The 14,490-nt window shown below is 53.3% G+C and overlaps 5 protein-coding genes across 5 annotated transcripts; 2 read left to right on the forward strand and 3 right to left on the reverse strand.

Moving 5' to 3' along the window:
- Window positions 1-3: 3 nt before the first annotated feature.
- On the reverse strand, window positions 4-585 carry B0T26DRAFT_349219 (uncharacterized protein). The gene has a single exon (XM_060434546.1). It carries the CDS (start codon window positions 399-401, stop codon window positions 63-65), a length of 339 nt encoding a protein of 112 aa, XP_060294260.1. The 5' UTR covers window positions 402-585; the 3' UTR covers window positions 4-62.
- A 1,725-nt stretch (window positions 586-2,310) lies between these two features.
- On the reverse strand, window positions 2,311-2,984 carry B0T26DRAFT_677339 (uncharacterized protein; the record flags this gene model as incomplete). Its single annotated transcript, XM_060440090.1, has 5 exons — window positions 2,311-2,325; window positions 2,402-2,431; window positions 2,592-2,724; window positions 2,786-2,852; window positions 2,903-2,984. The coding sequence occupies 5 exons, from the start codon at window positions 2,982-2,984 to the stop codon at window positions 2,311-2,313; spliced, it is 327 nt and encodes a 108-aa protein (XP_060294261.1).
- Window positions 2,985-5,064: 2,080 nt separating this feature from the next.
- Window positions 5,065-6,033, forward strand: B0T26DRAFT_780925 (uncharacterized protein; the record flags this gene model as incomplete). The annotated part of the gene is made up of 2 exons (XM_060446701.1): window positions 5,065-5,067; window positions 5,117-6,033. 2 exons carry the CDS (start codon window positions 5,065-5,067, stop codon window positions 5,966-5,968), a joined length of 855 nt encoding a protein of 284 aa, XP_060294262.1. The 3' UTR covers window positions 5,969-6,033.
- Window positions 6,034-7,618: 1,585 nt separating this feature from the next.
- On the forward strand, window positions 7,619-9,175 carry B0T26DRAFT_813168 (uncharacterized protein; the record flags this gene model as incomplete). Its single annotated transcript, XM_060447327.1, has 4 exons — window positions 7,619-7,983; window positions 8,148-8,401; window positions 8,471-8,666; window positions 8,706-9,175. Exons 1-4 carry the CDS (start codon window positions 7,854-7,856, stop codon window positions 9,173-9,175), a joined length of 1,050 nt encoding a protein of 349 aa, XP_060294263.1. The 5' UTR covers window positions 7,619-7,853.
- A 587-nt stretch (window positions 9,176-9,762) lies between these two features.
- On the reverse strand, window positions 9,763-13,423 carry B0T26DRAFT_753116 (uncharacterized protein; the record flags this gene model as incomplete). Its single annotated transcript, XM_060445625.1, has 2 exons — window positions 9,763-11,679; window positions 12,827-13,423. 2 exons carry the CDS (start codon window positions 13,421-13,423, stop codon window positions 9,763-9,765), a joined length of 2,514 nt encoding a protein of 837 aa, XP_060294264.1.
- Window positions 13,424-14,490: the final 1,067 nt, after the last annotated feature.

The raw sequence follows: 14,490 nt of genomic DNA on the forward strand, positions 1-14,490 counted from the left end.
AAATAGGGACTGACGAGGCTGGCTTTTTATCTTGAGTTTATAATGCGGCTCTTGAAAGTCCCCTAACGGGCTCCGGACCAATTGCTTGAACTTACAAGAGATAAATAAGCATTCTCCTCCTCTCTGTTGAAAATTTGCCGTACGCTTGTTTCTACTTCCTGAAACACCAAAATCCTGCCCCCTTCTGAGTACAACACTTCCTCCCATAATAACCTCAAATCATTGATGGCCAGAACATTTTTCCTGTCTAAACGGCGTCTGATAAATTCGTCTGGCAGCATTGCCGAATAAAGTAAGGAAAGGCCCCAAATCAGACAGTAGCGTTTATATTCGAAGGAGTGTGTAGCTTCGAGTCCAAGTGCACTTACGAGTCCGAAAACTATTCTAATTAACAAGGTCATACATCGAGAGATGAAGCCCGTCCCCAGCTAGTGAACTCTCCACTCGTAGCAAGAGCAGCACCAAGATTATGAGCTTATGGCAACGTGGCTCAAAGGGCGCAGTTGTTCGAGGTGTCTGCTGCATTGAGAAATTTGGGCACTTAGGAAGGGGTGTTTACCGTAGCCGCCTAACGCAACAATCAATCGTTTATTTGGTGCAATGGTTATCACGGTGCGCCCTGACTAGTGTTGGATAGCATTAAGAAAGAAGCCGTGAATCGAGCTGCGTAGGGAAGGCAGAGTTTCCTGGCCTACAGAGTGCCGGAGACTGGGATTACAGGCTTGCTAAGAGCGCTAGGAAGCCAGGGACCCTGCTGCCCAGGACGAAACTATGCCAAACGAGCTGGAAAGAGGATGGCACAAGATACGTTGGTTCTATGCGATGTAACCGTAGAGGGATTGCGAAGCGCCCGTTGTGGCGGAAGATGTTGGAATAAATGGACGATGAGAGTAGGAGGGAGGTAGGAATGACGGATATAAGCCATGTGGTTTTCACAGGACTGAGACATGTTACGGACACAAGAGACTTAATATATCAGGTTCTACACGAAAGGGGGGTCGGGAGTCAACAAAAAAACAAAGAAGTTGCCTAATGAAATAACGTTCATGATATGCGAGTTAGCCATGATAAGCGAGTTGGCCACCTTAACGAAATTTGGTGGGGCACAAGCAAAAAGATGTTAGTAAATTGTTAGTGATCTTATCAATTTCTTATCGCATTTGGCTGCGCACGCTACCCGGTCTCGTTAAGGTGGCTAACTTGCTTATCATGGCTAACTCGCTTATCAAATACGTTAACACAAACCAATATTAAGAATGTTAGCCTTTTCTCGGTCGTCATAAGAGTCTCCCCGTGATCGCTCCAGAGCCCAGGATGGCGTCGAATGAGCACCTGGAAGTTACTGTGATTAAGATGACTGTGGCGCTGGAAAAACATGTATGCGAGGTGCACTTGTTACTAGGAAAACGGTGTTGATTGCTTGAGGAATTTAAACTATCTGCCCGCAGGCGAAAAGTCTATGTGGGAGATAGTCAGGTGGTGCATGGACCATTAGGTGGTCCAAGCTAGGCCAGGCTTGGCCTGTGCCTAGCACACACCCCTCCAGCCTAGACAGCCAAATGAAGCTATCTACAGTGCTCTTTTTGTACAAATCTATTTGTCTCTTGGTGGTTTGACTGTGATTACTGCGATGCACAAATTATGCAAACAGCTTTAGTTGTGGAAGCAAAAGGAGCCCATAACCTATGCGAAGTGCACTGTTACTAGGAAAACGTTGTTGATTGGTGTTGATTGCTTGAGGAATCTAAACCATGTATGTGCACGCAGGCGAAAGGTCTATGGTGGGGGGGTAGGCTGGTGGTGCGTGGACCATTAGGTGCAGGCTTGGCCTGTGCCTAGCACAACATGTTCGTGCGAAGGGATTGGGTGCGAATGGCTCGAGTAGCGAGAAACCTATCCCGGTCCCCAATTAGGATTCGAAGGTGGAATTAGCTATGTGTCACAATATTAAGATTAGTGAGCAAGAAAGATCTAGAAGCTGCTATGTGATTCTTCGCCACCAGCTTTTGCCACTATTCATAACTATAAAAGAGAGACTTTTGGCCCTGCCAAAGGAAACAAGAGATTAGACCTTTTCAGACAATTCAAGCCTTACCTCCCTGCATCAAATGCTTCATTACCGTTGCCTTGTGAATGCGCGTAACACTATAATTACTAAGGTGATCTCGACGTTGGCTCGTCAAACTAAAAGTCGCCCTCAACTAGTACCACGGTGGTCATGGGTATGTTTTTTGAAAGGTGTTTTTTACAGGCCACTGGAGGGATTGAGGGAGGTATGAAATCCTGCTATTGTTGAGTCGAGTTCATAAGTCACGAGATGTTTGGCTGATTAAATGGATAATAGTAGTCTTGTAGTTATAAGGCACGATGTCCAAAATCTCTACGTATGTTTCAAACTTACCCTTGAGAAGATGAGGTACTGCGTCATATCCTATAAAAAGTTCAATTCACTAGATTCTAGTTCATCTCTACTGCGACACTATACTAAATTAGCCAGGAAACGGAAGCGGCGTGCTGGGAACTCACAAGCTCCCGGTAGCACAACCGGAGACCGGAGTGACACAATTTGAGCCCCGTTGTAGTTTTGTGACCCTGCCTTGGCATTGGGCGTCGCAGAAGACGAGGACCCCGTAGCGGGTTCCAGAGAAACTCTCGTCAAGCTCGACACGCTGCCAGTCAGTGCCCGTGGGACCGCTGTAGCAACCGCCCAATTTGCCGTTGAGCCTGACCAACGTTAGAATACGCTCTAGCAGGTCTCGTTGGCGTTTGGGGGGAAAGTGCTTACGGGTCTTGGTTGATTCTCGGCCATGTGCTTATGGCTGGATTGTCGTGGCTGCAGTTCGGGGACAAGTCTTTGGGGAGTCAGCACATTGATTCTCCAGAGACTAAAGGGGACACATACAAAAACGGTAGCGGAAAGGGATGTCTGCATATGCTACTCCTAGCAACGCAGCATTGAAAAGGGAGAGTAGCGTAAGATTCATCGTCTTGGTATGTCTTGTGACGTCTTGTGCCTACACTGGTTAGGGAACTGTTCGACTGCAACTTGAGACTAATTTTCGATGCATTTCCCGCCTCTTATACCTACTACTTGTGCGACAAAGTTCCTTCTCCAAGATATATGCCTTCAAGAAAAGGCTGAATTATCTGCATATCAAATCACGCGGCCAAGATATTTTGCTCTTCCTACAAATTTATATAATTTACACTTTCAGCGCCGAGTGCAAGGGAATGGGGACAAGTAACCCCGCCGGATCCTTCAGTCTTTATATTAATGAAGCCTATTTCGTTACCTGAAGCGAGCATTGGATTATTGATGAGTCCCGCTTCCTTGGCTAGCTCGTCAATTCTACGTGTCGCGACTTTCGGGTAATAAATGCCGTGTTGCCCGCCGTGTGCTGTTGCCCAGCTTTAAAGTACTTGTCACCTTAGCCAAAGTACGAATACCCGCGCTCGTGCCAAATGACGGTCCGTCGTCAATCCTTCGGACTTGATCTCCCCCGCCTGCGGCCTCCATCTGGCGCTAACCCCTCTATACTGCATGACCAAGACTAAAAATAAAGTAAACTAGGAGGATCGAGATTGGGACCCGTAGAGTCGTGTTGGGAGGCTAAATAATCCGAGGCTCGCTCTTGTGGCCTGTTTGGTTTCCTTTGCTGTGCCTTGAACCTGGACTGGGTAATTAAGCTGTAACCGGAGATGCGCTGACCTTCGGGCTTGACGAGTTTACCTCATGAGGCAACCCTTCTATAAGCGGGAAGGGGGGGCGGAGGTGAGAATGAGCTGCGGGAACCCCTTGATGGTACGATGTAGGTAGCCCACAGGAATTTTGGCAACGAACTGTGCTTGATAACGGGGGGTCAAGGCCAGCAAAAAGACATCGGATTCGGAGCTAACACGTTACCTACACATGGAAATGACGAGATACAGAGGGGTTTCGAATGTCAACATGCCGCTCAAATGGGGGTTATTAACCATAGGCGCTGCTCAGATCGTTCTTTGCTCCCCCAGACCCATGATCATAGGTAGGTACCCATACCCGCAACAACAACCCGCCTCTACTCATCCAATTTGTATTTGACGTAGAGGTGGCTAGAATCTTGGCCCATTTTTGATCGCTTTGCTCTGTTTCACTGCCCCAGCCAATCTCGCCCCAGCCAATCTCGCCCCCGCCGCTCGCTTATTAGATAGAATCTTTCGAGCCATTTGATCCCGATTGCCGGGAATAGTCAGGCCAATAGAAAAAAGAAATACAAGAGAAAAGGTGGGATTCTGACCGCACGCCCCAGTTCAAAAGCTAACTTGAGTGAGTAATAGAAGCGATATGTCGCAAGCTCCTCGGTTTTGGATCTCGACCTTGGTCAGCTCAGTTGATTCGCAGAAACCAAAGGACGTAATTATAGGTACTTTTACGGGGTTTGAGACTACATTCGCATAACTTCTCAAATGAGCAAGCTTCACACGGTCTACTTTCGTGCTTAAATATGGCGCGGCGGTAGCACTAGATTGTTAAATTTATCCCCTACAGCCATCAGCGTTTTTGTAGCCCTGTCTCGTAGCCCAAGTCTCGGGTGTCTCTCGTGGCAATAAGAAATGTTCTTGTTTGGTCTCTACCGCGCCACCTCCGTTGTCGGCGTGAGAGGGGAAAAAGTCAGCATGCCCACGTCAGTCACCTGGCGAGGTCGGCTGAAAATGTAATCCACGACCATGTTGAGAATCGGAACGGGCTACTGAAGCCTGAATTCGTCGAGATATGAGTAAGATGGCTTTTCGTCGCCGTTGCTTATTCCATGGCTTGAAACAGCAGCGACGAGCCCCTGTCATCATCAATAGGCCCTGATGTCAGCACCAAAAATAGCAAGCCGCCAAACACTCGCCAACCAAACCGGCGCGCGGCACCAGGCACAGTCTCTGGAGACCTGAGCCTTTAACAGATTACAGCGGCAACAACCGGCGCAACTTACTCGCGGCCCAGGCCTGTTCCCCGCCGGACCCAGGCGGTTCTTGGATCAGCCCCAACCGACTTGGACAACATTTCATAGACAGACAGGGGGACGAACCGTAATGGTCTGTTGAAAGTCGAAATATAAAAGGTCGTGTTTAGTTCGTCTAGCAGCTCCTTCGTCATCATCATCATCCTCATCTCATCCTGATCCTCATCCTCATCCTCATCCGGCCGCTCTTTTACAGCCACGGCATTATCGAGCATCGCTCATTTCAGCCGACTTCCTCTTATATCCAGCCTCACTCTCGCGCTACCGCAATATCCAATCCCCCCAAGCCACATTTTGCCGACGCGGCCAGTTCTTCGGCTTCATCGAGCAGGTCGAGTTCGCTCTCAACCGGCAAACTTAGCAATACATCGACGAGCAGGCCCAATTCAACGTTAGCCTCGACAGATAAATCCAATGCGTCCTCCGCGGCCGAGCCTAGCTCAACCTCGGCATCGTCATCGGGCGAATCTAGTGCGGCCGGCGCCAAGGCCCCCGTTCCGGTTTTCCTCCATGTTCTGGATGTTGGGAGATCCGACACGGCCCTGCTTGACAAGCTGAATAATATGGGAATGGGCTCCTGGAACGGGCATAATCCCTGGGCGCCAGCGCCACCCTCATACCCTAGCTGCCCTTCTCAGCCAGGAGGTTCTCAGCAACCAGCAGCAGCAGCAGGAGGAGGAGGAGGGGGTTCTGGACATAACCATCCCTGGTACAATCCGAGCCCGATGGGCGTGTCCAACACCAACCCGGACGACGGGCAAAACAACTGCGTCTGGGTGTCGCTGGCCCGCTTTCAGAACCGCAGAACCGTCAATCAGTTATGGGAGGCGCATTTCCGAGGCAGTCTGCCCGACAGAGAAATCACGCCACACGGCGCGCTCGGTATTACGACGCGACTGAATTTGGCATACACCCAGAAGGTGTATGACTCCAATAGTCAGGCGTCTGCTTATCAGCAAATGTTGGCGGGATAGAATCCCGTTTTGGCGGCGCGGCAAGGTCAATGGTTTGATTGGATACTGGAACTCTCAAAACGTTGGGCACCTGGTCAATTTTTCTGCGTTCACCTTCCCAAGCGGGAGCGTGAGGTGGGCTTTCCTGGACTACCAGCACGCCGCAGCGCTGGCACCAATCCAAATAAATGCCAAATCAATCAAATAAGGAAAACCGTATTTGCAGGCAAATAAGCCATTTTGGAGGTCAAATTCAGGCCAAATTGAGGGCCAGGTTAATTGGCATATTTGTAAATATTTCCCATTGGTTGAGCCATTTTCGGGCCCAATTTTCCGAGTTTTCCTAGAACCAGGGCAGTCCCTAACTAAGGCCAACCCTGCATTTTCTGGTCCCGGGAAAATCCTCGAATGCCCTGAATTCGAGTGCCGCCGTGCCGCTACAATGCAACTATCGCCGACCGCTATAAACAAACTACCGAATCCTACCTTCCTGCAGCGATTTCCCTGCTTCCTTAGCTCCCGAGTCCTCGACAACATGCCTGCCTCCACCGTTGATGTCACGACCCTCTCGACAAGCCGCCCTACCGCCGAAAATCGTCCTCGGGCGAGTAAATCAGGATCCTAAAGGTCAGGGGCTTTTTTCCGTGCCATTCGGGGCTCAATTTCCTTGTTTTTTGGTGGAGCGGCAAATTCCGTCAATTAAGTCAAATAAAACCCACCCAATCAGAGAGAGCTTCTTACACAGATAAATACACCATTTTGGGCCTCAAATACAGTCAAATAAGGCTTTATATTTGGCCTGATTGAATTGATGCCAGCGTTGCCGTCAATTAGTTATGGGGGGCCCATTTCCGAAGCAGTCTGCCCGACAGAGGAATCACGCCACACGGCGCGCACGGTGTTCTGACGCAACTGAATTTGGCATACACCTAGAAGGTGTATGACTCCAATAGTCAGGCGTCTGCTTATCAACAAATATTGGCGGGATGGAATCCCGTTTTGGCGGCGCGGTAAGGTAAGGTTAATGGTTTGATTGGATACTGGAACTCTCAAAACGTCGGTCACATGGCCAATTTTTCTGCGTTCACGTTCGTAGGGGGGAGTGTGAGGTGGGCTTTCCTGGACTACCAGCACGCCGAGGGCGGTGACCGTACTCTTTACGTAGAGAACGCCACCATGATATTCATCACCAGTCCTTACAATGACAGAGAGAGGGCAAACGGGTTGTGGAGTGCCGTGGTTTCAAGAGGGGCGCGCCCTTGCCTGGTGCATGGAGCGACGAAAGATGACGGAAAGAGCAGCTTTGTTTGTAGGTAATTAGTACAAACAAGACCGGCTGCGCGGGCACAACGGTTCGGATCGGCGACATTGAGCACAGGAGCTGGAACTTTTGGCTGGATGGGTCTTTCTTGGTCTCTCACCTCGGAACTGGCCTCGGAGGCGTGTACCTAATTCCTACAGCATTACCTGTTGTGCGCGACGAACCTGGGCACACAAAATTTCCTTTTCCGTATCTCGACCACGTGACGTTGCTCACCCCGGCTCAGGTCCGGCTCAGGATTGGCTCGGGGTTTGCTGAGGGTTTGCTCAGGCTTGCTCAGCTTAAGAACCATTTCCGGAAGGCTGCGCCGCAGCATGCACAATTACTTCAACTCTAGCCGAGCGAGCCTAGAATTGGTCTTAGATTTGGACGATTATCCAGGGGCTGTGACTTGCAAATGCTTCTGAGTCTTATATTTTGGATGATGCAAAGTTATCTCTCCCTCTGAAAGTTAAAGTAAACCAAACGTACCTTCCGCCCGCAAACTAAAATCTCGTCTTTTCCCTGGGTATAAATTCCACCTTCCTCCCGAAATTTCCTCCCTGTCTTTCCGATGAAGACTTTCTTCAGATAACTACAATCACCATGGCCTCATCCCAAAATGAGCTCCAGAGGCGTCGCCTCTACGTTTCGTCGGAGTTCATCGCACACCCCACGTCTCCGACCCTCGACCAAGACCTGGAGCCGAATTACGACTCCTCAGCCTCCTCGATCAGTCAACGGACCAATCTCCCTCACCCGCCAGCGCTAGCGAGACGCTGGCTGCCCGAACAGACTTGGACAAGGAGCTCCACCGAATGCTCTCCCTCAGGGGCCAAATCTCGACGTCCTCCTCCGCCGCTGAGCGGCACGCCAAGACCCGAGCTGAAGGCCAGACAGCTTTTCGCAAGATTGGAGCCGGCGCCTGTGGCTCAGTCTTCGCCCAAGACGGAAAGTCGCTCGCCATCAAGCTCGCCAAGCCCCTCGACCATACCGAGCTCTGGAACGACTACCAGATGCATGAAGAGATCGCCCGCGGATTCCATCGGTACATCATCGACGAAGTCAGAGTTCCCGGGTGTTATTTCTTTGTCCCGAGTGACAGAGAGTCATTTTGGGACAAGCATCCGGAGCTGCTTGATGCAGCGAGAGACGTGTGCAACCTCCCCACAACAGCCCTCCTTACCGAGTGAATCATGCCACTCCCCTCTGCGACACGCGAGCTTTTGATTGAAAAGCACTGCGCACCGAGAATCAAGGACAAGGTGCGTGCAGATTTTGCCAACAGAGACTGTCTTGTCCGGGTATACCTGGGATCGACGCAAGGCAAGATTGGCGGAATGTTTTTCTCTCTTCGAAACTTCAAGCTGCACCTCAACCACATGATGGACCTTGAACTGGACACCGAGGCACTGGCTCGTAGAATGTGAAGTGCACTGGCTGTGTTGCACTGGGGAGCAAAGACGGACGCACGGGATGTGGAGTTTGTGCTGGGTAGCTCGACGAGGAAGACGACCGCGGCGAAACCCATCTCTGCCAAGGACCTCAAGCCCTACACCTATACCGGACCCCCAACGGATGAGATCGAGGACTTCTTCTGTCGCGTTACAGAGCTGTTTGTGCTGGACTTCAACCAGGTCAGGACGATCACTATGGATGGTGAGGGGGTGGCAATGGCAGTGGAGGCATGGCGACTCAATGACCCCTATTATCCCAAGCCCCTTCCCCAGACCCCAGCGGAGCGACATGTGTGGAAGGCCTTCGTCATCAGCTATCTAACTGCATCGCATGAGGTGATGGGCCTGGAGGGATGCCAAGGAATGGTTCTGGCCCTGCCTCGGAAGTTCATCTTGGGGATCACAGAGGTGGAACGGGTGGAGACGCTATCGCGGAAGGCACAGGGTACTATGTTGGAATGTATTTCTTAGTCAACCATGGCAACTAAGGTGAGATATTGATAGGGAGAACAGAGTTGCAAGTCCGCGGGCAGATAGCAACCAATGAAAAACCCATTGGGGTTGATCCTCAAAGGCAGAACCAGTCCCACTCCACTGTTCAGTCCCACTCCACTGTTCAGTGTCATCGCATCGTGGCTTTTGCGTAAGGTACTGGAACATCAACGTCACACCTTGGCTGTCAATCAAGGTAGGTGCCTAGGGGAAACGAAACTCCACATCAATCGGCACTCCCTAGCAAATAGTCGAAACCGCCATTATCACGGGTTCTGGAACATCCAGAAATTGGTGGGACCGGGAAGTGTGAGACATGTTACCAGGCAGGCTCCTCGACACGAGAGTGAACTCGCCTGACCTCGCCTGACCTCGCCTGACCTGGTCGTATCGTGAATCACGGGGCAGGCATCACGATCAGCCAAACTTTATCTACACATCTTATGCCAATTACTCGTCCAATCTACCGTACATACCTTACCTAGACAGGAAAGCCCACGCGCCGGCTAGCCACCCGCACTCACAACGCCCGAGCCCCCCAGCCGAGCTTGCCACCCACAACCAACTCACAAGTGCGGCAGGAAATTTGTCCACAGCGGCGTGTCGTACACCTCGACGGGCGCGTCGCGCAGGCTGATAAACGCCTCGGCGACGAGAAACACGCGGGCGAGGGCGAAGACGCCCACAACCACATACACAGCAGCGGCCTTGGCGCGGATGACGGCGCGCTTCTCGGCGCGGACGCGGGCGATGTGGATGCCCGGCGTGGCGCCCGACACGGCGCGATCAAAGGCCGGCCACAGCTGGCGGGCCGCGAAGAACGCCCACAGCAGCCCCCCCGACGCGGCGATGGTCAGCGCTGACGCCAGCCACAGCGCGCGCTCGGCCGCCGTTGGGAACAGTCGCGCGTGCGCGTGCGCGTGCGCCGCCGAACCCCCCCAGCCCGCACAGTGCAGCGCGCCGTACGCCGCTGCCGCCAGCGCCAGCACCGACCGCAGCCGGTCGCGGTGGATGGCCACCTGGCCCAGCCCCAGGTTGTGCAGCGAGGGAAAGTTGCCCGCGTGCGCCACCACGTAGTCGGTCTCGCCGAGGAAGTGGCCCATCTCGCGCACGAACGTGAAGTAGTACTTTGCGTATGCGGGACGTGCCGCGCACTCAGCGCGCAGCGCGTCCGCGGCGCGCGACGCCCCCTGCAACATGGCCGGTGGGAGTGGCTTTCGCGGCTTGGCGGCGTCGGCGAACACGAGACGGCAGTACTTGCTGTGCCGCAGCGAGGGTTGGCGCGGCGGCCCGTAGGCGGCCGAGTAGTAGATGAGGCACTCGGGCGCGATGGCCGGCGCGGCGAGGTTGAACGTGTACCGGAAGGCCCTGTTGCCCGCCACTGGGCGCTCGGCGGGGATGGGTGCGTCTTGACGGGTGTTGCTGCTGCGGGCGGTAGGCGCTGGCTTGGACTCGGACCACAGGTCGGAGAAGCCGAGGAACTGCGAGGGGTTTCGCGAGCCCGGCGAGCCCACGGACAGGTAGGTGGTGATCTGGGACGGTGCCTCGCCCGCGTCTGGTGTCGCGGGCATGTGGTCTGCGTCGGACGCACTGGGCAGCCTCCACAGCCTCTCGTCTTCTTCGTTGGCGACGTGCACGAAGCAGCGGATGTTGGTGATGCCGTTGACGGCGCTGGTGGCCGAGCACAGGTGCATGAGGGCCAGGAGGTCCTCGTCGGCGTCGGTCAGCACGATGGGGGTCTGGACGTCGAGCGGCTTACTCCACCATAGCAGGTAGATGACAAGGGCGCATGCCACATGGCCGCACGTGTTGAGCTCGAGCAGCGACACGGGCAGGTTCTGCAGGGCTCTGCCCACGACCTGCACCACCATCCAACCTGCCTGCGCGCAGACGATGCTCTTGGCCAGCCAGTCGGCCTTGCTCTTGTCTTCGATTTGCGACGCGTGCAGCTCCGGTAGCCGGCCGAGGAGCGAGAGCAGGCGGACGCCCTCGGCGGTGACGGTGACGCGCCGGCACGTGTCGTCGTCGTCGTCGTCGATGCCCGACACGTCGGCAGCGAAGCCGCCCATGACGGCGTAGAAGCATTGCGCCGTGGTCCAACTACGGGAGGAGAGGTGCTTTGAGTCGGAGCCCGAGCCCGTGTCCAGCGCGCGAGCCTTGGCGTCGGCCTCGATCTCGCGCTTGAGCCAGCGGGCGACGATGAACTGGGCGGCAGCCGTGGCGACGACCAGCTCCGGGGCGAAGATGCCGTACAGGACCCATTTGGCCTTGTCGAGGACGCGGCGCCGCAGGCTCCTGTCCCTGGGCGGCACGTTGAGGTGCAGCGCCGACCAGACGCACAGAGTCAGGGTCACGATGCATGACAAGACGAGCGAGAAGGTGCCCCGGCCATCAGGCTCTGCGCGCCACCCGGTCGTCGCTCGGTCTGGCTGGCCCAGCGCCGAGTGCGACAGAGCGAGGCAGAGCAGGTACGGCGTTGCAAACTGCCTCATGTGTCGGCGTTGCAGACTGCCTCATGTGTCTTTACTGGGCCTCTTGGTAAGTTCGTGATGTGACGGTTATGTGTCGCCCGCTGTCGTGAATCATGATCCGTCGGCGTCGACGTGGCGGCTATAAGAGGGGAATGGGCTCCGCAGCAGCCGGCTCGGGAACTACTGCGGCCAAGACACGATGGCGCTCAGCCCACCTTATACCACCCATGCACGTGTAAGCAGCGTTGCTTCGACTTCAGGCCATGCTGGCTCAGCCCGCTCGCTAACCTGATACGGTCGGAAACATGGCCCGATGAATATTGAAGTCAGCCTACACAAGACCATTACTTCTCGACAGTCACTACAAGGCAGATTCAGTAATAAAATGAAATATCCCTATTGCTAGGTACTCGTGGAAGTACGGATCCGTACAGGCAATGCACTCAACTACGGTTTCCACGTCCAGAATTTGTGACATGTCTTTGTAAGACACTCTCCAAAATTCTAACTACGAGTTGTAAACAGCGAATGTTAGTAAAATGTGGGACTTTGCTTCCTTTCAAATGAGGTAGTGGTGCATAATAAATGTCGGATTTCTATCTAATAGCCAAGGTGCCAAGGTGCCAAGGTAGGCTACCGGCCACCTTCCCCAGGTGCTTATTTGTTTTCCTCTAGACTCATTCTGTTGGATTCACCAGGGTACTGGTACTGGAAACAACAGGGCGTAACTGTACGCCGAAAACTGGTGGTTCAAGTGATGGATTATTCTGTATATCTTCTTCCTCTCCCTTTCTGGCAGTGCCAGAAAGGCCCCTTTTTATACTGCTATTGTGGTGGCGAAATAGGTGGCGAAGTAGGCCGCGAAGTAGGTCGCGATTTAGGCTGCAAATCCTCTGTTGGCTCCTTCGAGGCCCACATTCCAACACATTCCTTACTTTCTTCTCTTGCTCACTCGTCTAGCACTGATCGGTTCCAATGCGGACTTGGTTGTCTTCGCCCTTCCCTTTCCCTTTTCCTTTTCCTTTCCCTTTTCCTTTCCCTTTCCATTTCCAACTCTGGCTTGAGAGACGGGTCTCGAAACGGGCTCTTCAGAAGATTCTTTGCCCGCTGGTCCCGACCCTCTTCCCCCTTCGCTTTTATGAGTTCCGGACATGTCGACATCCCCGTCCGAATCGGGGGCTTGCTCTGAACTCAGCGCGGTCTGTTCCAGGAGACGCATCTGCTCTCTCAACGGGATGCCCTTATCTCTTCGCTCCTTTTTCAACGTACTGATACGTCGCTCGAGCGAGTTCTGGGTTCGGTTGATACCGGTGAAGTACTCGACATGCATCTGCTTGTATGTGATTCTGGGTTTGTGCCGTTTCAGAAGCAGCAGCAGCGCGTCTTCCACCTCCTTCCAGTTCTGCGACTCGCGGCCGTTGCCCTTCTCTCTGGCTGGTAGTATGGCACGGAGGGCGGCGGCGCGGGCTTCAAAGTTTTCGTCCCCCTCGCCGTCCTCGGGTTCTGGCGGGACTGGGACATTGGCGCTGCACCTGCCACGAGCAGCGCTGCCGGCTGCGGTCTTGGCACCCCGAGGCGCCTCGTCGAGATCTTCGGTTGCCTCGCTGCCGATGCTTGGCGATCTAGTCTTCTGGGCGCGACTGCCAGAAGCACGGTTCAACAATACCTGTTCCCCGGCGCTCAGCTCCAGGGTGTTTACCGACTGGTAATAGCGGGCCTCGACTTCGAGGCTCTCGGATTCCTCTTCCTCTTGCATGCTGTACGAGCAGTTCCCGTCCGGGCAAAAGTAAGTCGCGAGATACTTGCGGTGCAGAGGTCTCTGAAGATGTCGTTGCTCGTTTGGTTCGCAATTGGGGAAGAGGGGGCAACGGTAGGTATCATTGACTATTGGGATCTTCTGGCAATCTGGGTTTCGGCAGGTGTACCCAACGTGGAGACACATGGCTACGGTCCGAGGAAAAAGGCTTTGTAGAAGAAATAGTGGAAGCCGATGGTGGGAAGCCGATGGTGGGAAGCCGATGATGGGAAGTCTAGGATGGGCAGATTGGCCTAAATATGAGATCCGTGTTGACTGTAACAACTAATTCTGTTGCCATGATTTGGCGAGCTTGAAGACAGGTCTGAAATTTGACAGACCAAATCACCCGGGCTCGGTCTTTGTTAAGTGAATAGACCGACGAGTATCCATTAATGTGCTTAGTACACCGGATCCGGAGTTGGTTTGAACAGGCTGCTTTGTTGGCTATCGGCAGCTTGCTAGCCCTATACATTGGGACTGTTCAACATCCGATGGCGTTATTCTAAAATGTACCTGCACGAATACTGGGGCAAAAAGAAAGGGCCACACTTCACAACGGCCAAGTTTTGAACTCCCACAGTATAAACAGCTTGCTAGGTGTTGGCCAAGGCCTTGAAAATCGCTAAACTCACTGGGATAGCCCTGAAAACCTTTATCTTCTTACACTGTGAAAGATTAGCTTGTTGGCCAAGTAATTGGCGTGCGAGGCTTAACTAATTCTAGAACGTGGCGTCCTGAGCCGGCCCTGGGGAGGGTGACCCTTTCTTTCTTTTTGCCCCAGCCTTCGTACTTACCGATAGTAAGAGGTAGCTAGCGCAGATAGACTGCTTTTTTGTATTTGGACGTTTGCAGGATTTAGCAGAATTTATGACATGATTCTTTCAACTTCACCAAGTCTTTCGATATACTATTTGGGGACTCATCGGGGCACCCACCCTAACACTGCATACATACAACCACTAGAATAATCTACTGTGGTAGCTATCATAGTAGGTGACGGTTTTTAGCGGTAAAATCGGTACTTT

Source organism: Lasiosphaeria miniovina (assembly GCF_030549165.1).
Source record: "Lasiosphaeria miniovina strain SMH2392-1A chromosome Unknown B0T26scaffold_5, whole genome shotgun sequence".
Lineage (NCBI taxonomy): Eukaryota > Fungi > Ascomycota > Sordariomycetes > Sordariales > Lasiosphaeriaceae > Lasiosphaeria > Lasiosphaeria miniovina.